This window comes from Acinonyx jubatus, chromosome E1 (assembly GCF_027475565.1).
Source record: "Acinonyx jubatus isolate Ajub_Pintada_27869175 chromosome E1, VMU_Ajub_asm_v1.0, whole genome shotgun sequence".
In the NCBI taxonomy this organism is placed as follows: domain Eukaryota; kingdom Metazoa; phylum Chordata; class Mammalia; order Carnivora; family Felidae; genus Acinonyx; species Acinonyx jubatus.
The window spans coordinates 11,694,728-11,716,208 of NC_069397.1; the positions used below are offsets into that span (position 1 = coordinate 11,694,728).

Consider the following 21,481-nt stretch of genomic DNA (forward strand, 5'->3'; position numbering starts at 1 on the left):
TCCAGTTGTTGTGATATCTCTTAACATTGAGCACTCAGAATTGATCTCAACATCCATTTCTCTCCTCTTCCTTCCCAGGAATCCCTGATTCTGACTGGGATCCCTACGGTTCTGGGGCATTCAATCCCACACCTGCAACCTGGAGTAAAGCTAATGACAGGACTCCGTCCAAGCTAATTAGAACATTCCATCCCTGGCCGGGGTCAGGTGTGTCTACTTGCAGTCGCTCTTCTGAGCCTGCGCGTGGGGCAGGTATCCCTGGCAACTGCCAGCACCCACCCCAGGGCCAGGAGGCACGCCTCCCCAGGATAAGTCTCCACCGCAGAAGGAAGAGCAGAGAGACAGCGGGACCTCAGAGACCTCCCCGAGCCCGGAGCAAGCGCTGCCTGCAGCAACAACACTCTTTGGGAATTGTCTTTTTTAATTTTCAGATACCTGAGCCAATGAATTCCCTTTCTTGTTACTTGAAAGTAACACATCAGACACAGCAGCTCCACCGGCCTCGCTGATATGGATAAAATACCTGTGATACCCAGCTACGGTTGCGTTAGAGTTTTAGCAGTTATGTTTCCTTGTTGCATTATCTCCTGGCGCTTCCCCCCCACTCCAGACCCCCGGTTCCTCCCGTGTGCAAGAAAGAGGCCGGATTAAGCCTTCCTCTCCAGCAAACTGCTCAGGGAGGCTCACCAGGGCCCCGAGCCCCAGGAGAGAGCAGGGAAGCCCGAGGATTGATGAGAGCAGGGGAGGCCCACCTTCCCCTGGATTGCCCTTCTCCCGGGTCCTGATACCAGTCACAGCAGACCCGGGACAGCCCTCACCTCCCTCCAGGACTTGCCTAGGCAGTGCATAGCCTGTAAGGCCCTCTCCACCCCGCCTTCCTGGGACGTCCAGCTCAAATGAAGCTTTCAGTCCCTCTGTGACAAGCATATCCTCCCCACCCCGGCTGCCCGTGGCGTTTCGCTCAACCCCTCCTAGGACCACATTCATCAATACCTTGTCATGGTGTCGCTACAACTCATTACGGGTGTAAGATCTCCCCAACACCGCGGGCTCATAGGTCACAGCTCATTATTTTTATTTTACGAACTTTACGTATACGTTCTTACTGTGGAAAAGTACGCACAACACAAATTTTACTATTTTAACCATTTTTTACCTGCCCCACTTCCGACCTGGGGAGGTCCAGCCCTCCTGGCACAGCCTGTTGCCTCTGGGCTCAAGCGATCCCCCCCGCCTCAGCCTCCTGAACTGCTGGGGCTACAGCTGTACGGAAGCGTGCTTAGCGTAACCGCTTTTAAGTGTACAGGTCAGTGGCATGACATATTTTCACATTTTTCTGCAACCGTTTTTATCATCCATCCATAGAACTTGTCCATCTTCCGAAACTGAAACTCTGTCCCCATTCAACACTCACTCTCGGGGCACCTGGGTGGCTCAGTCAGTTCGGTATCTGACTTCAGCTCAGGTCATGATCTCATGGTTCGTGGGTTCCAGCCCCACGGCGGGCTCTATGGTGACAGCTCGGAGCCTGGAGCCCGCTTCGGATTCTGTATCTGCCTCTCTCTCTGTCCCTCCCCCACTGGCACTCTGTCTGTCTCTCTCTCTCTCAAAAATAAATGAACATTAAAACAAATCAAAAAACAAACCAACCCTAACTCTCCATCCCCTTTCCTTCTGTCTCTGGCAACCACCGTTCCGCTTTCTGTCTCCATGAAGTCGACGACTCCACGTGTCTCATGTAAGTGGAGTCACACAGTATTTGTCTTTTTGTGACTGGCTTTTTTCACTTGGCCTAATGTCTTCAAGGTTCAGTCACGCTGTAGTGTATCAGAATTTCCTTCCCTTTTTAAGGCTGACTAATATTCCGTTGGATGTGTAGACCATATTTTGTTGATCTGTTTCTCCATCAATGGAGGCTTACGTCGTTCCCACCTTTTGATTATTGTGCGCATGGGTGTACAAATATCCGTCTGAGTGCCTGCAAGCAATTCTTGCGGGATTTTTTTCCTTGGTCCCATGAATGTGGTATATTAGGCGAACAGATGTTTGTATATCGAACCATCCTTGCTTTCCAGAAATACATCCCATTTGCTCATGGTGTACAATCCTTTTAATATGCTGCTAAATTGAGTTTGCTAGCATTTTGCTGAGGATTCTTGCATCAATATTCGTAAAGGGTATTGGTCTGTAGCTCTCTTTTCTTGTAGTTTCTTCCTCTGCCTTTCGTTTCAGGGTAATGCCGGCCTTGTAGAATGAGTTGCAAAGTGTTGTCTTCAATTTTTTGGAAAGGTTTGGGCGAGATTGGTGTTAGTCTTTCCTTAAATTTTGGGGGAGAATTCACCAGTGAGGTCGTCAGGTTTAGGGCTTTTCTTTGTCAGAAGGTTTTTGATTACTGAATGAATCACCTATTCAGGTTTTCAGTGATTCAGTATCGATAGGTCGTGTGTTTCTAGAAGTTTGTCCATTTCAAGTAGGCTGTTGGTGTGCAACCTTCTTATAATCAGTTTCCTTCCTGTAGAATCAGTAGTGATGTCCTCACTTTCATTTCTGATTTTAATAACTTGAGTCCCCCGCCCCCTTATCCTGGTCTCTCTCAGTCCATCTAACTAATGGCTTATCGGTTTTGCTAACTTTGTCATGTTCTGAAGAGGCAAATGTGGTTTCACTGACTTTCTCCCTTGTTTCCTGTTTTCTATTTTATTGATCGCTGCTCTAATCTTATTTGCTTCTTTCTGCTAGCTTTGGGCTTAATTTATTCTTCTTTTCCTAGTTCCTTCAGTGGTAAAGGTAGGTTGATGATTTGGGATCGTCCTTCTTTTCGGTTTTTTTAAATGTTTATTTTACCTATTTTGAGAGAGAGAGAAAGAGTGGGAAAGGGACAGAAAGAGACAGGGAGAGACAGGATCCCAAGCAGGCCCCGCCTTTTCAGCGCAGAGCCCGACGTAGGGCTCAGTCTCACGAGTCATGAGATCGTGACCTGACCCGACATCAGAGTCGACACTCAACCAACTGAGCCACCCAGGCGCCCCCCTCCTTCTTTTGGAACGTGGTCTTTTACAGCTATGAGCTTCCCTGTTAGCACTGCTTTCGCTGCATCCTGTAAATTTTGGTCTGTTGTGTTTTTATTTACATTCACACATCTTTAAAGTCATTTGAAACTTCATTTGAGCAGCCGCTTGCCCACAGATGGGGAGAAGTCAGAACCAACCGATGCTGGGGTCTCTTCGCGCTCGGGCCCACGGGACAAACGAGAACTTGGCTACTCCAGGCAAGCCCTGACTGTCGGGGAGAGGGACTCCCCTTGGCATTGCCCGTTGCTCAGGCCACACTGAGTGTCTGGCAGCCTCGCCTGTTCTTTACCAGCCCTAGAATCCGAACATCTTTTGCTGCTCCTGGGAGTCAGAAGGGTGCAGACTCTTGTCCCAGGTGAGGTGTCCCCTTCTGGACGCAGGACCCGCCCTCTCTCCTTTGGGAGGCTTTTATAGCATGATACAATGCGGGAGCAAATTCTCAGTGTGGCGCCACACTCCAAAATTTCAATAAGCCTCTGGGTCTTGAGTTACTTGTTTGCACATGTTTCACCCCAATTCAACTGCACGTACCTTTGTCTTGAATCCTCCTTCTCCAGAGGCCTGGAAGTTGCTGAGTGTGTCCAAAGGATGGATGAGTAGATGATGGATGCCTGGAGTTGATTTTTTTTTTTTTTTTTTTAATCAGAAGGGGGGTGGGAGTGGTGGAGTGTGTCCCCAGGGATCACCTGCCGGGAGGGGGGTCTATACTGTCCACGTCAGGTTCTCCCGATGGATCGTGATGCTCACGGCCGATCCTCGTTCTTTCCTCATTGGCCCTCATCCCTCACATCACACCCAGCACCCCATCTGTCTGTGCAAATATCTGGGCAAAGCAGGGTCGGATACTACAACCAGAGAGGTCCCGTATTTTTCTCAGGGTCCCACAGCGAGGGCGGAAGACCTTCCCGGTTCTCCGTGACACTGAGAATACCGGGTGATACAGCGGCAGGTGTGACAGCTGGCCCGTGACCACCACCATCTCAGTCTTCCCAACAGACGGGGAAACTGGGGCTTGACGAGAGGCCGTCTCCCGCCCAAGATCAGGCAACCGGCAAGCAGCAGCCTCAGGATTTGCACCCGGGGTCTGGCAGGCTCCTTCGCCAGCCCCCCTAACACAAGACTCTCGCAGTTCGGTTCAGCCCAAGCCTCTCCTTTTAGAGACGAGAACTGAAGAGGTAAGCCTGAGCCGTGAAGTGTCCTGCCCGAGGTCACGCAGCTGAGGAAGGCAGAGCCGGGGTTAGAAGTTGCCTGCTGCTTCATCCAAAGCTCTTTCTGGACACCCACCCCCCAAGGTCCACGATGAGCAGTGTCAAGTTTCTTCTCCCGTTTCCTGAAAAGCCGAAAGGGCCCCCCCCCCTGCCCCCCGCAAGGTGCAGGGCTGGTATGAGAAGCGGCCCCTCCGCCAGCCCCCCCCTCCCCCCCCCCCCCGGTGTCGCCGCCGCCCCGCTCTCCCGCCCCCGCGGGGCGGGAGGCAGCACGGGGGCGGCGGGACCCCCGTGCAGACCGGGCGGGCACCGCGGTGGAGGGAGGCTGGGCATCCGGGCCGGCAGGTGCGCACCCGGCTCGCTCGCAGTCCGCACGGTCACTCAGGCAGGTGCAGCGCCAACGCTCTCAGCGCGCCAAGCTGTCCCTTCCGCGCAGAGCTTGGTTTTGGACGCCAGGGCCCACCCTGAGCGCGCACGGTCCAGGCCGGGGACCGTGGGGTCGAGCTCGGGTCTGGGAGCGCACCCAGCTGCCAGAGCCCCCCTCCTGGCTGCGAAAGCAGATGCCTCCCCACCCCCACCCCCCCCATCCTGTGTGTAGGCACTGGCGGCGCCCAGAGCAAGCTGGTGTTGGGCCCCGGGATTGGGAGCTAACTGCTCCCTCCCCCCACCAGCCGCCCTCAGCTCGAGACCCATGGGCGCTGAGGGGCAGATCCGCAGCTCCCTCACCTTCCGGGTGGGGACAACCTGGTGCATGCTGACCGCTGTCCCAGAGGTCCCCGGCAGAGCTGAACCCCAGCTGCCCACAGCAGTAACCGGGTCCTCCCTACACCCTACTACTGAACCTCCTTTTCTGCCCCACCTCGTTTTCACTCCCTTGTCCATGCTCCTTGGAATCGCTTTCTGGATATACTCCTTGCATTCAGAGCTTGGCCTTGGCATCTCTTTCCGGGGAAAACTCGCCCGAGAAACGGGAATTGGCATTGTAATAAGAGCCAGGGCTTGATTGCCTGCGATCGCCCAGATGCTCAACAATTAGATGAGAAATCCGTAGTTGTGATTGTTTTCCGCATCGCATCACTCAGGCCAGTTATCTCAGGCTGCAGTAACAACCCCCAAATCTCAGTGGCTTAATACCACAAAGGTTGGGTTTAGGGGGATGAGGCCTCTCTCCTCACAGATCTTCAGGAACCAGGCCACGGGGTGCTCAGTGCCTTGTGACACCATCTCAACGTGAGGCCTTAGCGGCTGCCAAGTCAAAGACAAGATCGTGGAGAACCAGCCATTGGCCTCTCTTCCAGGATGTAGCATCTACTAACTACTATGGTGTGGTTTCCCTGACGTCGAGTCACGGGTACCACGCCTCCTTGGGGGAGTGGGGGTGCGGGGCTGGGGGTGGGGGGTGGGGTGAGAATGGAATGCATACCTCCTGGTGCCCAGCGGAGGGGAGGACTAGCAGCTCTGGGAGCATCAGTACAGCTGATCACTTGACATCATCCCATCCGTCACTTGACAGAAGAGGCTCCCAGGCCCAGAGGAGCCAGCTCAGCAAAGCGTCCATGGCTACCCTCTGTTAAAGCCGCCACTGCAGCTCTGGACCCCGGTCCTTGCCCGAGATTTCTGAAGGACCGCCCGCGCTCCACTCTGCACTCACCGGGTCTGCGCCGGCTACTGTCGTACCCCGAATCTTAGTGGCTAGGACAGCAACCCCACTGCTTCTCCCCCTTCCTCAGGAATTCTGGGAGCTCTCCTGGATGCAAGCGCAGTCCAGAGCCCCTCGGAGTCTCAGCTTGGCATGAGCTCAGGGCTTGTCCCTGGGCTTCCTCACAGCATGACAATGACCTCAGACATCAGCACTGCCTGAGGGACATCGCGGCACACCAAGTGGAAACTGCATTGTCTTTTCTGTCCTAAGCCTCAGGGTGCTTTGCACGTGCTGTTGCCCCTGCGTGAGTTCACCTTCTCCCGGATTCCGGGGGCGAGGCGAGGTCACATTGCAGAGACCCTGCGGGACAGAGATATTGGTGTGGACACCGCATCATGGGGGTGCACCCGCGCCGCATCCTGGCGACTCTGCCCCCACACGGGGAACCGAGAGATACGGAAACTGAGAGCCGGAAGGTCACGGTGAAAGTGAGTTGCAGAGTCAAGACTAGGACTCAGGGATGCCGACCCCTGTCCCCACAACCTCCCAGCCCGCTGCCAGGGTCCTGGCCGGACCCTTCCTTCAGGTTAAAAAGTGGAGCTTTTTTAGAGGAATTAGTCAAAGGGATGGAGAAGGAGGGGGTGTTGAAACAGGGAAGGGAAGCGACCTCCTCCCGTCACACCCCTCTCCTCCATGGAGAAAGTTCTTGAACCACCCAAATTCAAACACGAATCCACTTGTCCGAACTTCTCTTTGTCACATTGTGGAAACTGAGGCACAGGACAGGAAGGGGGTTGGGTAAGGTCACGCAGAGGGTGAGTGGCAAAGTGGGGGCTTGAGCCAGGTTTCCTAAGCCCCTGGGCCATCGGGTGGGGGGGGGGGTGGATGTGGGGACAGCATGCAGCTCAATGAGACAGAACACAGATGTCAGCCTGCTTTCCAAACAGAACAGCTGGCACCGGACTTTTAAATTTTTTAATTTTTGTGTCTTTTTAAATGTTTTCGTCAGCCCTCCCCGGGGCTGTAAAAATAGAGCAGCACAGACGCAGGCAGGGCTAAGCCAGGAGCCAGCCTGAATATGCAGCTGAAGGCTGCAGAGCTGCGGAAAGCAGCAAAGCCTGATGAATCAACCAGTGTCCTGAACAGGTCTTCTGCCTCCTTCCCCACTCCCTGTTGCTCCTTCCCTCCCGGCCTGCAAACCAGAGGAGAGGAGCCCCCTGCCGGAAAGGGGCCTCTGGGTTCCAGGGACAGTGGGTCAGAAGCCCAGGGCGATGGGAGGAGCCGGCTGCCTTGGGATCACCTCTTCCAGGGAGCCTTCCAAGTTTTCAAGAAGGTGCTTCACCTCCCAGGAGAGGTGTGGAGACCTGTTTTCTCTTTCTCCCAGTCTGGCTTCTTTAAACACACCCTTTGCCTTCCGGAAGCCCCACCCGGGGGGCTGCCCCACCCCTCCCAGGAGTTCAGGGTTACCACACGGACACAGGTCCCTCAACCTCACCTAACCCGGTTTCTATCTCTCTGTGAGATCGGTTTAATTCGAACATCTATTTATTTATGGGTCCCGCAGACACACACCGGGCGCCGACCAGTCCCTGGGCCGGGTACAGATGAGGCTAAGACAGTCTGACCTAGAAGACATTTACAGTCACCCAGGAGGCTGGGGTGTGGGGAGGTCACTGTAACGGGAGGCTGATGGCTAAAGGTGCCATAACAAGCTAAGGCCACCAGGCAGGTGCAGAGTGGAGTCTCTGCCCACCTCTGTCTCCTCCCCTCACCCCTGCTTCCTGTCCCCATCTACACTAGCAGCCACATGGGCTTGTTTCAGCCCCCCAAGGCCCTGTCCCTCCTGCCCTGGGGTCTTCACACATTATCCCGTTGTCTATCACCCTTACCACCTCCCCTGCCTAGCTAATTCCCGCTCCTCCTTCTTGTCCCAGTTTAAATGCCCCTCTCTGCCATGGAATTCACAGAGCAGCGGGTACCTACGAGGTCTCCGCCATCAGGGACCTGATCCTCGGCTTCCTGGATCTGGAAATCGTTTTCCAGAGGCTCCAGGGAGAGGAGGCTCAGGGGGCTGGAACCGGGAGACCACCGTATCCACGGGAGAGCCGAGGTCCCCTAGCTAGCTGGATTGCCCAGGGGCGAGCTCCTGGCGTCCACTCGGTGCTGGCACATGTGCCCGGGGCTCCCCGGGCCTCCTGAGGTGGCCACCCCTACTCGGAATCCCTGCAGGGGAGAGAGTGGGGGGGGGGGTCCTCATGGCTCAGTGTCACCTTCTCCTTTGCTTGTGTGGCCCGTGCTCAGGAAGGCGACCACGGGGCCCGCCTTTCCCGGTGTGATCTTGCACCTAGGGCAGGGCCCCGCACGCTGATGACCGCCCCCCCTTTGCCTTTGGCCCTCAGGGATCAGCTGGAACCTGAGCGTAAGCCCAGGCTGGGGAGACAGCACGAGACCTGGCTCAGGTCTAATGCAGCCGCAGATGATCACCCAGACTTCCTGCCAAGACATTGCTGCAGAAGGAGGCCCACCTAGAGGCCAGTCGCTGCCCTAGGGGGTGGGGGCCACCCCTGCCAGGCCCTGGCGGCTGGCTCTTCATCTGGGGGAAGGGTCTGTGGAATGGCCCCCGGCTGGGGTGTTGTGCTCAGACTCTGGCATGGGGACGTGTGGGCACGTGGGCACCGCACCCCCCCCCCCGCCCCCGCCGCCTGCCGCCTGGGTTCTTGATGGAGCTGAGGGTTATGTTCCGCGTCGGCGCGTACTCACCCCTGCGCTCGCAGCCTGCCGGCAGTGACACAAACCATCTCACCGAAAAATCGCATGTTGTGTGCCGGTCGCACCGGAGCAAAATCATCATCTCTCAGCTACCTGTCACCTCCAACGTGCTTTCTGCCACGAGGTTCTGCCAACTCCCCCGGGCTCAGTGGGCCCTTGAGGGCCACAGTAGCTGGTAAACGTAGGACCTGATGACAGCCACCCCCGGGAGGACCCTCACTGTGACCTCAGCCCCCTTAGAGAGGCACGTCTCCCAAGAGCCACCCTCTCTCCCACATCTGTCTGTTATAGAGCCCATGTCCTAATCTCTGACCTTCTTCTCTGCAAGTCAGAGAGGTTTTCTGTTGTTCCCGGGAGCCCCGCGATCTGTCTCAACCCTGAGGAGACAGCCTGCCTGTTTCTTTATTTTTTCTTTAAATTTTTTTTTTTCTCAACGTTTTAATTTATTTTTGGGACAGAGAGAGAGCATGAATGGGGGAGGGGCAGAGAGAGAGGGAGACACAGAATCGGAAACAGGCTCCAGGCTCCGAGCCATCAGCCCAGAGCCCGACGCGGGGCTTGAACTCACGGACCGCGAGATCGTGACCTGGCTGAAGTCGGACGTTTAACCGACTGCGCCACCCAGGCGCCCCAAGCCTGCCTGTTTCAAGCCCACACGCCACCGCTTACTAGCTGTGTGGTCTTGGGCAAGTGGCTGAACCTCTCTGAGCCTTGGTTTCCACATCCACAAATGGAGACGATACTGGTATCTGCCTCAAGGGCTCGCTGTGAGGATCACATGGGAGACCAGCAGCACACGGTAGGCACGCCACCCTTACCCCCGTGACCTACGGCTCACATGCCAGCCTGAGGCTGGGGCCTGTCACCTGCTGGGGCCCATGCTGCAGGGCCACTGGGCAGAGGGCATGTCAATGTCAGAGGAAAGGGACAAGTGCCGGTGGAGCAGACTTGAGAAGGACAACGCACGGGGACGTCCGAGAGGTCGAGCAAGCATGGGCAGTGGGCCTGGAGCCCAGGAGCGCAGGGGGGCTGCAGGGGGTGGTGGGGAGCTGCCTGGGAAGGGGCGGGGGTTGCTGCATGCGGAGAGGAAGGGCCAGGGAAAATTCCAGCCTGTTGTGGAGATCGGTTTGTTGGGTCCTCAGCAAGCTAAGCATAGAATGAGCATGTGACTCAGCCGTTTCACTCCTAAGTATACACGCAAAAAAAAAACGGAGAGCAGGTGTTCAAACAAAACCTTGCACATCGTTGTTCACAGCAGCGCTATTCACGGTCGTCAAAAGATGGAAACAACCCAGGTGTCCTTCAACAGGCGAATGGTAAACATCAACGTGTAATCTACCCACACAAAGGAATACTATGTGGTCATAAAAAAGGAGGCCCTGATGCATGCCACAGCATGGATGGACCTTGGAGATACGGTAAGTGAAAGAAGACAGACACAGGAGGCCGTTGTTTGGTTCTGTTCATACGAAATCTCCAGAGTAGGCAAATGCACAGACGGAGAGTGGATGGGTGGTTTCCAGGGGCTGAGGGAGGGGAGAATGGAGAGTGACTGCAAATGGGTTTGGGGTGATGAGAAAGTTCTGGCACTAACTAGACAGTAGGGCCGGTCGCACAGCATGGCGAATGTACTTAATGCTATTGAATTGTGCATTTGTTAGTGGTTACAATGAGAAGTTTTATGCCATCTGTATTTTACCACAATTTGAAAAATAAATCAACGAAGTCACACCATTTGGCCACAGGCTGACGTCCTCTTCTGGTCTCTTTGTTGCCACATAGCCTCCCTGGAGAACTGGGCTCTTCCTTTGGCCCTGAACATCACACCGCGGGAGGAGAGGCTGGATCATCGAGGTCAGGGCAGTGAGATGGGAGGGTGCTGACCACTTCCTGGCTCTGGCCGTTGGCCACCAACCGGCTGTAGGACCATGGGTGACTGGGGCAACCTCTCTGGGCTCCAGGGGCCCTATCTGTGACCGCAGGGTTGGATTATCGCTGACGGCAGAGGTGATCTCAGAGAGTCTGTCTCTTCTTTCTCTAAGAGCCTGGATGGAACCACGTGTCCTGTACTGACTCATGGGAGCATCAGAACAGCCAGCACGGTCTATCCCAGGACCTCTTGTCCAGGCTCCCGATGGCCCCAGGGGCTGTGGGGGCCAGCACCCTCCCCCCCCTGCCAAGCTCTCAGAGTCCCTCCTTTCCAATTCTGGAAAGTAGCCCAACATGTGAGTCAGGGATTCTATTTTTTTTAACTTTTTTATTATTTATTATTATTATTATTTTGAGAGAGAGAGAGAGTGAGGGAAGGGCAGAGAGAGAGGGAGAGAGAAAGTCTCAGGCAGGCTCCAAGCCCAGCGCAGAGCCCAACGTGGGGCTCCATCCCACAACCCCGAGATCATGACCTGAGCCAAAATCAAGAGTGGGACACTTAACAGACTGAGCCACCCCAGGGATTCTTAATATTTCCTGGATCAGTCTTCTTTGAGAGCCAGATAAAACTGATAGACTGTCTCCCTAGAACGGTGCCCAGAGTAGGGTTAAGAGCACCTGTTTATGGTGAGTTATGTTCCTACGGTTTAGAGATTAATAGCAGCGTCGGCATCAGATGGACCCAAGTCCAAACTTCAAGCCTGCTATGATTCACTATCCCTGTGTACATCCGGGTTTTCCATCTGCAGAATGGATGTATTAATAGCACTCACCTCAAGGATCGGATGATTCATACAAAACACTTGGGAGATGCTTGGCACTCAGTAACTGTTGGCAAGGTCAGACTCAGCTGCGCTTGGAGACTATCACCTCCCAGCTCTCACCTCCTCAGCCAAAAGAGGTCTCCCTTTGTCATCTTGTCCTCACTCTCCCAGCCCTCTTGCCCTGCCTTCCAAATGTCATTTCTCACAGCTGTCGTGCTCTTCCCCGCCCCCAATGCCAGGGGAATAATGGTTCTTGCACTTGGTCTCACAATCCAACAGCTCTGCCATTGGCCTTTCTCCCTTTTCTAAGGAGATGATCCTATTGCCTACAAAATAATTTCTCTCTTCTTTTTCAAGACTCCAATCTCATGACCAGTCCATGTATCTTTGAAAGCAGTGTAATTTCTTTTTTGAACGGTATGTATAAATACAAGTATAATACACGTGTTTAAACACACATATATAATACGTGTGTTCCTTATTTTTGCTCCTTTGATCTGTCAGTTTCCGAGAAAAATCTATGAAAGGCTCCTGCTCTAATCGTGACACTGGCCACTTCTCCTTCTAGCTCTATCTATCAGTCTTTGTTACAAGCATCGTGAAACCATGTTGTCGGGGCATAAAAGTTCATAACTTTCATTTTGTTGGTAAACTGTCTCTTTTAGCAACATGAATCCAACTCTGTCCTCTGTTAATGGTCTTTGGATTCTGTCTTGTCTGATATTGAGGTTTACTCACTGATATCCTTTTGCTAGGACTTACGTAGTATGTCTCTTTCTACTCTCCTATTTAGAAACTTCCTGAGTCTATACCATTTATATGTATCTCTTGAAGGCAGGATCTTATTCTTTGTGGAGATTTTTCTTGTGATTTTGACACATTCACATTTATTGCAATTAATGGAAGGTTTGAACTTATTCCTGATATTATTTCTGTATCGTATTTCTTATGTTTTGTGTTTTTTCCCTCTTTCCGCGTACTTGTTAGATTGATTTCATTTCTTCCATTTCAGTGTTTCCTTCTAATAGTTTACAAGTGATACATTCTACTTCTACTTTTGTGCAGATTTCCCTTAACATTTTCACACACACACTTAGTCTTACCCTACAATTACTAGAATTAATCAGAATCTATATCCACCTTCCCACAAGTTTTAACATACGTTTATTCTCCTCTGTTCCACAAACTCTTTAACTCCTTTGTTGATTAATATCTGTAGTTTTAGCTTCAGACTGTTAATTCTTATGCAATAACACTTAGATTTAATAAATTTTATCGGTTCTCGGCTAGTCATTGTTTCTTGTATTTCATTTCTCCAATTAATTTTCCTTCTTGCTAGAGCACTTCAGTTAGTATTATTTTCAAAAGGGAATTTTTTTCAATGCAAAACATTCCAAGAAATCATGTGTCTTCAGGATGTGGTTTTATTCTTACATTTAGCTGGGTATAGAATTCTGAGTCTGAAATTATTTTCCATTAGATTTTGAAGCTAATTACTTCATTTTCTTCTTGCTTCTAGCATTATGTTGTTTGCAGGTAGCCTGGTTTTTGTCTGGAAATATTTAGAAATGTTTATCCCCAGCGTTCTAAAATTTCAATACTCTTCCCAGTAGTGAATCTCTATTCATTCAGCCTGCCTGGCACTGGTGACCTATTATAATCAGAGTTCTGAGACGGTGTCAGCCTCCACAACAAAACTCTGTTCTTTGTATCTCCCTCCTTTTATTTTGTACCTTCTATCTCTTCGTCCTTTTGTGCTGCATTTTAAGACTCCTTAATCTTCCAACTCACTGTTTGCTCTCCAGCTATGCCCACTCTGCTATTCAGCTGATCGATGGAGGGCTTTTTTCCATGACTAGCTTTTAATTTTCCAAAATCTCTCATTGGTCTTTTTGAGGGTCCAATATTCTACCACATCTAAGGATACTGATCACACTAGTTCTAAATCGTTGCTCTGGTTACGTAAGTCCCTGACCTTGGGCATCCATCCTCTTGTTTAGGAGTGGGACTTATCCTTGCGCCCGAGGTTTGCTCTAACTGCAAGCACCTCGTCGATTTCCCGCAGCCTGCCTTCATTCGTTCTAGGGGAATGGAAGGTACCACCACCCAATCCTTAGTGTTCTGTGCTTAGGGCTCTCTAGTCTCCCTGGGTGTCACCATCTTTCTGGGACACTGCGTATCTCTCCAACTGTAGCACCCATGCTCCCTCCTCCCCACTCCTCCAAAACACAGATACCTGCATTCTCTGCCTGGCCCAGGTGTGTGTCACATGCATGTGGGTGGTAGGGAAGAAAGTTCAACTCACCCGGTGGCTTCCACGGAGGTACCCTAAACAGTTATTCTGCCAGGAGCCCAGGACCCTCTTGAGTCCCCATATCCACCCCTCCAGAACCTCTGGGCCCCCTCGCGTTTTGCAGCAGCCACCCCTCCCCCATGGCTCCCTCCCTCCATCCGCCCCAGCCGCCTTCCCATGAAGGTGTTAGGCGCAGTTTCTGACCTCTGCATGCCTGCAGGTGTTTTCTCCCTACTGGGAGCAGCAGCTCTGCATGGCGGGAATGGCATGGCCTTGGGAGCTGGACGGAACCCGGGCATCACAGTCTCAGCTTCAATTTTCACAAAATCGAAACCAGATTATCCTTGCCTTACTTCATAAGCCATGTGGAGAGATTAGTGACGTGAGAAAGGGTCTGGAATATACTCAGTAAATGTTGGATCCTCTCCCCCTTCAGCCTCTTTCATCCACAAGACAGGAAATTCTTTCCCTAGAGCCCAAGTTTGAAGCCAGGGGTTCAGGCAGTTAGTGCTGAGGTCAGAAGAGGGAGGTGTCCCGGGAGACTGGGGCAGTCTGCGAGAACTTTCTTGGGGGTGGCAGGGGCAAGCAGGGGTGAGCTAAATGGGGAGGAGAAGGGGGCGCTTGCGGGTTGCGGGGGTGGGGCGGGATGGGAGAACAGAACAAGGTCGAGCGGGAAATGTTGAGCAAACAGTGGTAAGCCTTGTTTAGAGTCAGAGGCCAGGCGCTCAAATGCCACCAGGGCCCGGGAGATGACTGAAACATGTGGGCAGGCCGGGGTCACGGAGGGAGCGGAGACAAATCCCCCAGCACACGCGAAGGAGTGAGCACTCCTGCGCACTGGACAGGCTGGACACGGGCCCTCGGCGGGTCTGACAGCAGGGCCCCGCCTTGCAAAAGCCCCGCTCAGCACTGCCCCACCAGGAGAGCCACCAACTGTCCCAGCCAGACTCCAGGGCACGTGAGTGGCAGGGTGTAAAAGCTGCCCTGAGACAACACTCTTGGCCGATAACACGAGCCTCAGGGCTCGGCACCTCTGGTTTGTGTGGACCATCTAGTGAAGGAGGGGAGACAGGAAGCATGGATGGAACCCTGCGACAGCGGAGTTTCCGTGAGGACAGGGACCCATAAGGTCTCTCAGCACCTACATTCTCCCCTAGCCGGGCCCACCCAGGACTACAGTCTCCCTCCTGGTGTCTCCCTGGAGCCTGAACTGCCCCCCACAGCCCTGGGCTGTTTTAGGGGAGGGTTACAGCAGGTGGGATTCATCCATCTACTTAGTCATCAGTGGCTGAGGTCCCCTCTGTGCGCAGATCAGGCTCCGCCCACAGGAGTTTCCAGAGCTTACACGGGGTCAGAAAGAGATGTTGGTGGTCGGGAACACCAGTATGGGACCAGAATATAGGGCAGATCTGGTCCAGCCGACTACCAGCTCCAGAGCCCCAGGGAGGCACCGAGCAGCCAGAGGTGGTCCTCTGGCGCCACCCTGTGGCCATAGTTGACAACTGCAGGTCCCGCGCTACAACCTGCGTCGCCAGTTCCCTGTCCTTTCACATAAGAGGATCCTAGCCTGGGAGGTCACGGCAGAATCAGGTAAGAACACTGTTCGCATCACAGGCTGGGTCTCCTTGGCCCCACTTCTCTCCGGCCTTCTACGTTTTAAGTGCCCTGATCATTTCTGGCCTCTTCTATGCCCCAGCCTATGCGTCTGACCCAGCTTCGTGCAATCTAATCAAGGATTTTAAAAATTTCAGCCAAATTGCGTTCGTGGGACAGCCGATCGGGTTCCTGTTTCTATGCGTTTCTATCCTTGAGTCAGCTTGTCACAGCCCCAGCTTCGTCTATAAAGGGCTGGAGGCAAGGTTTCCTGCCCAGCAGCCAGGCTGGACTCGGGCCCTCGGCGGGTCTGACAGCAGGGCCCCACCTTGTCCACAGCAGCCCGGGAGGAAGGAGGAAGGGGCAAGAAGAGCTGGTCCAGGGGGGCCAGAATGGAGCTTAGGGAATTTGCTCCTTCCTTCTTCTTTCCCTGCAGTTGCGTGTGCACTCACTCATCACTAGTGTCGCAGTCCGCCCCGCTCCTCACACACAAAACACACCCGCGATTTCAAGAATGCGCTGTGCTGCCACCTGCTGGCCAAGTCAGGACAAGCACCCCTGGTTCCCATCAGAGCCTCCAGAGGTCCCCCACCAAGCTGGTGGCAAGTCCACTCTCCAGACTCCCTGTCCCCAGTCCCTCCCATTGCCAGGCGGCCTCCTGGCTCTTCCCTGCAGGCTCTGGGAGCCCCGCGTCTCCTCACTGGGTGGCCCAGGGCTTGTCAACTAACCTCTCGGTGCCCGAATTCCTGGGCAGGTTGTGGGAAAAACCAAATACATGTAAGTTAAAACGCTACAGATATGCAGATAGATGTCTGTTATTGACTATAACTGGTGACAATTTTTTTTTTAATTGCCAGTTAAATCTAACTCAGTCTCTTTCCACCTAAAATGGTCTTCTTTGGTCTCTCAGGCTCTTTCTAGAAGCATCTAACTCTTAAGTCCCCACTCATTGGAGGGGCTGCTATCCCCTCTTGCTCTTCATAGGGTCTCCCTCATTTCCTCCCCGGTGAGAGGACATCTGGATGCAGGAGCCGGCCTCTGCTTGGGGCACTGGCCACGTCTCATGTCTCCTGGTTTCAGGCCGTGAGCCTCACCCTACCTGCTTGCACTACTGAGCCCCTGCTTCAGGGGTAACAAGGGTCTGCTCTCGGCCCAGCCAGACTGGATGGTCCCCCTGCAACCCTCAGCCCCAGGACCACCTTGCCCCTCCTTGGTGGCCACTAATGAGCTCCCAGGATGGTCCTTCTCATGCAGGGATTCTGAATTCGTTCCTTTCCGTGCTAAAGGGAGAGCCAGGATCTTGGGGACCATCTCGGTCCCACCTGCTCAGTAGCTCCTCTGCTTGTGAAACTGGCCTCCTCAACCAGCTGGGGTTGCTGCTGGAATTTCTATCATCTCTCTCACACCCCTGACACCCACGCTTTGGAGAGGATGGGGATCCTCCCGCCCAGGAACCTGCTCATTCTCGCTCTAGCTGATTCACTCATCACAGTACCAGTGGGCCACTTTCTCCCTAGGGGGGACTTACCCAAGCCATCTCCCCCTTCTTGCTCACCCCGCGGGCCTCCTGTCCTAGACAACAGGTGCCTGCCAGGACACTGGTAAATCGAGGGGACAGGAGGTTGTATACCAAGTGTCACGCATGCTCTCTTACATTTGTCCCTCTGCCTGGCCTGCAGGAGAATCAGTGAGCTTCCCTCTCCTCCTTCTCCCTTCCACCTCCTCCTCCTCCCCCCTCCCCATACCCCTTTCCTCGGGCTTGTCACTGAGGGCCAACCCAGCCAACTCCTCTGGCTGCTAGGAATTGCAGTTCTGACCTGACCCTTATCTGCCCTCGGGCCTGCTGCAGGCCGAGTGCCTGAATACTCTCCTCTTCAGACGGAGGCCCATCCCTTGAGCACTGACTTGGCTTTAACCATGGACACCTGAGCCCTTAGGGAATTCTGGATTGGAGGGACAGTGTTATGTAGAGGTCGCAAGCCCCAGAACATAGCTACGTGGGCTAAAATAGCTACGTGGGCTAAAATCCTGGTGGCACCGCCGACCTGGCACACCCTCGGTCGGGACAGCTGGCTCTGCTGAGACCACAGCCCCATCAGTAAGTGGGAGTGACCACAAGAGGGTGGTTATGAGGCCACAGAACGTGCTCCTCGGCATCTGGAACGCAGAAGTACTAAGGAAATGACCATTAGTGAGGTTATGATGTCGGAATGGGTCCCAGTGGGGAAACCGTGACCCAGAAGAGTGGAATAACTACTAAATCTTTCTGCCTCAGACACCTGGCTAACCTGGAGGCCATGGCTCCCTCCAGGGGCTCTGGTCTTATTTCCAACATCATCAAAGGGGTAGATCTCCACTCCTGACAGGAGCTGAGCCTGTTGAGGCCAGCCAGTGAAGAAGGCAAGGGACCACGCTGATGGGCCACCTCATCTCGGGGCAGGACAAGCCTGGCTTTGCTACCAGGAGGTGGACTCCCTTTTCTGCAACTCATTAAACGGTGCTGAAGCCAAACACATACTTCGTGGGCTTTGAAGAAAGTCACCTTCATTTCACTTGTGTGTATCCTGTTGAAAGGAAGGAAGGAAGGACGGAAGGAAGGAAGGAAAGAAGGAGGAGGGGGGGAGAGAGGGGAGGGAGTATGGAAGGGAGGAGGGTTGGGAGGGAGGAAGGGAGCGAGGGAGGGAGGGAAGCAGGAAGGGAGGGAGGGAGGGAGGAAGGGAAGAAAATCATAAAGCCGAGAAGTCCTGGCCTCTGTCATCAACTGCTGCAGGTGTCCCTCCCTCCCAACACAAGGAGGGCAATGATGGGACCCGGCAAAGTGGGTGCCACAGGACAGGCAGCACCTCCATGCTGGTTCTCTGCCCAGGCTCCACCTCCGACCTGACCTCCCCATCTCTTGTCCAGGTTCGTTCTGCTGCTGCTTCCCTCCTACGCTCTTCAGCAACCCCCTCCAGCCCCAGGCCCTCTGCACAGCCTTCCCTCAGCCAGGAGGGCTCTCCCCTCCTCTACCCAGATCTCAGCCAGTGCCGCCTGCTGGAAGGGGCCTGTCCGGGCCCGAGGTTGGCCAGGGCCCCACTCCAGTTGCTCCCGCAGCCCCAGACCTCTCCTGTAGCTCAGGGAATCACAGTGAGTTCTGGATGGCTCGTCTGCTCGTCCGGTGGGGCCGCATTCCGAGGCACTGACTAAAACATCTTTGCTGCTACAATTCTTTTTTTCTCCTTTAAATGAATTAGGCGGCTGAGGCCGCTGCCGCCTCAGGGTGAGGGATCCTGGATGAGCAAAGAACAAGCTCAGCAATCCGTAGCTTCGGAGTTTGTACACTCAGGCTGCCAATCAGTCCCGAAGGAGAGGCTGTGGGAGAGCCAGCCTGCTGAAGCCAGCACAGCACCCACGCCGTAGGTCTGTAAGCAGCAGACCTAGAATCGGGCCCGCGCGGGCTGGGAGCGGACAGCAAGGGCTGGCAGAGACGAGGGACAGAGTGCCTGCGAGGGGGCTCTGTGTCCTGGCTCCCCCACCCCACCCCAGCTTTTGCCCGTGGCCCTGGCGCTCCCTGCGGGTCACCAGGGGCCAGGAGCACGGGGAGGAGGCAAGCAGGCAAAGGGGTCGCACCGCCCCCCAGCGGGGCACAGTCTGGAGCAACTCTCTCCCTGTGGCCAAAGGGCCCCCCCCCCCACCCCCGTCCACCAGACGTGGGGGGGACAGGCTATCCCAGCAGTGTCGGCACCCACTGGTCCGGCGACACCAGCGTGAGGATGAGGAAGGGGGTTCCCTTCCCCACTGCCGTCGACATGAAGAAAGGAGGCCCCTGCATCCGCACACCCCACCTCCCCACCACATATCCCAACACCCCTCCCACCCCGTGCTTGGGACACTCCCCGGGAGGAGCCAGATGTGGCTGAGAAAAACCTGATGGGATTAAGTCTCCGTCAGGAGCAGAACCGAGGCCCCAAGAGAGAAATGAGCTAAGTGGCTTGTTTTTTCAGAGAGCCAGGCTGGGTGGGTCTGGTTCACTGCTGTGGCCTTGGGCTAGCACCAACCCCTCGAGCAGCGGGTACTCCGTCCGTGGGCCCTCCTGCCGGCCAGAAGGTCAAGTCGGGTGAGGGTGCGGTTCTCACCAGGCCAGAGGCTGCGATGCCCTGCCAGTCCCAAGCTAGGGCGTCCCGGTGGATCTACACACCGTGACTACACAGGGCCGGCTCTAGGAAGAAGGCTTGCGGGCCCGGTGGGCAGGAAATGGGCCCAGGAAGAAAGTATATCATGCAGGTGAAATGGTCTCCTGGCCCTTAGACAGTGGCCACGTCCTCAAGTGGGCAGCCACAGAGGGTCTCTGGGGAGCAGCTGGGGGGCCAGCCCTTCGGGGTCTCACTTCGTCCAGAGCCACAGGCTGGGAGGGCCAGGACTCCTCTGGACACTGCCCTGCTTGGACCAGGTGACTCAACCCCAAATACACTCCCTGTCAGGACGGACGTACAGAGCCCCCACCCCAGCCCCGGAGGGATACAGCTGCCGAGGTGGGGACAGCACAGTGGAAAACTGCCCTTGCCTGAGCAGAGTCCTTCCTTCCTCATCTGGATGCCCGAGCTGGTGAGGCCCTGAGAGCCAGAAAGTCAAGGAGCTCAGGCTGGCTGAGCTTCAGCAACTTTCCCTCACCTTGTCTCCTACTTGACCGTACCTCCTGGGGCAGCCCTAGTGTACCTGTCACAGGGGGCCTGGCAGGAAGACCCCAGAGGTGGGACAATCAGGGGTTCCCTGCAAGGGCAGTGGAGGGGGGAGGCCTTCAAGAAAGCCTGGGGACGTGATGGCTGGTTCGCGTCACCCTTCCCAGCAGACCGAAAAGAACAAAAGTGGAGACTCTGACATCACCCCGCCCCCTCCCCACTTGGCTGCTGGGATCTCAGGGACGTGGGGTGAGAGGAGCACAGAGTGGGGGACACTGCTCTGAACTTTGCAGGACAGGAGGGGCTGGAGACCTGGGGGCACAAGGAGGGGACCAGTCAGCGTGGTGGAGGGTCTACTCAGGGGACCACTATGGCCGCCAGCTTCTCCACCTGCCCATCCCTCCTTGGTCCCACGTAGCACCTGCAGCACCCATGGCGATGAACGGGGAGGCTCCTCAGCCCCCCTCATCAGTGTGGGGGGCAACCCCCCAAGATGTGCAGCTGGGCTCCCAGGGGCCAGACGCCGGAGGACCTCAGGGCAAGGGCTAGAGGTGGCCACTCCTTGAGTGACACGGGAACAGCATTTATTTTCCAGGCCTTCAGCAGACGTTCCAGCCTGCTGACTGTGCTGTGCCCCGAGCAGGGCCCCAGGGCCGGAGGTACAAGAAACCTCGGAGCCGGTCAAAGGCAGGATGGCGTGCGGTGCCTGGAGACGGGCGTGCCCTGGAATTCGGGGTGTCTGCTGAATCCACGGTGGGTCCCTAGGGGAGCGGGGACCAGGCGGGCAGGCAGGGAAGGGGCTGCAGCTCAGAATGAGGGCTCGGGGCCCTCTCACTCCAGAAGCACCTCACTGCTGGCACCCTCGCCGATGGGCCGCAGACCCGGGAGTGGGGACTTCCCTGAGGGGTGGGGGACGCCTGCTGGACCCTCGGCTCCTTCCGGTCTGGAGCCCCAAGCCCTGAGCAGCCCGGCCGTGGCCTGAGGTCAGCCTGCATCCCCCGGGGGGCACGTGTCTTGTCCAGGGCCCCTGGGCCAGCCCTGCCCCGAGATCAGTTTAAGGCCTGGCAGGGCTGGGGAAAGGGGGGAGACATGCAGTGGGCCCGGGACATCGGAGAGGGAGCCCCGGGCCAGAACACTTGCTCTCCCCCCCCCCCCCCCCGCCGCCACCCCTCACAGGCCCTGAGGTGGGAGCCCTGAGGCCAGGGGCCCTGCGGAGAAGCCCGGACGGAGCACAGTCCAGCTCAGCGGGGCCGCTTGCTGTCCAGAATGGCCTTCCAGTCGTCTGCCCACGAGTGCAGCCTGCGGCTGGGAGGCTGCAGCTGCAGGTGCCGATTGTGACAGGCCGTGAAGAGGATGTGCTCCCAGCTGGGGGTCGGCTCGGCCCCTGTGGGCGGGAAAGCAGCACTTGAGGCCGGCTCCAGGAGGCCCGGGGCATCCTCAGCAACAGCGGGCCTCTCTGAGACCTGGCTTCCCCGTCGGTCAAGTGCTGACTGCGCCAGCACCGGCTCACTGGGGGGTTGCAAGGGTTAAATGAGATGGGCCACGAGGAGGAGCACC

At 55.5% G+C, this 21,481-nt stretch overlaps 1 protein-coding gene across 2 annotated transcripts in view; it reads right to left on the bottom strand.

Annotated features, from left to right (window-relative positions):
* Positions 1-20,491: 20,491 nt before the first annotated feature.
* The window catches only part of NT5M (5',3'-nucleotidase, mitochondrial), a 32,826-nt gene continuing 31,836 nt past the window's right edge, over positions 20,492-21,481 (bottom strand). For both annotated transcript variants that reach the window (XM_027047788.2, XM_027047787.2), the window contains exon 5: positions 20,492-21,308. In XM_027047788.2, coding sequence (XP_026903589.1) covers positions 21,166-21,308 — 143 coding nt within the window. In that variant the 3' untranslated portion in view covers positions 20,492-21,165. The remainder of the gene's footprint in view (positions 21,309-21,481) is intronic.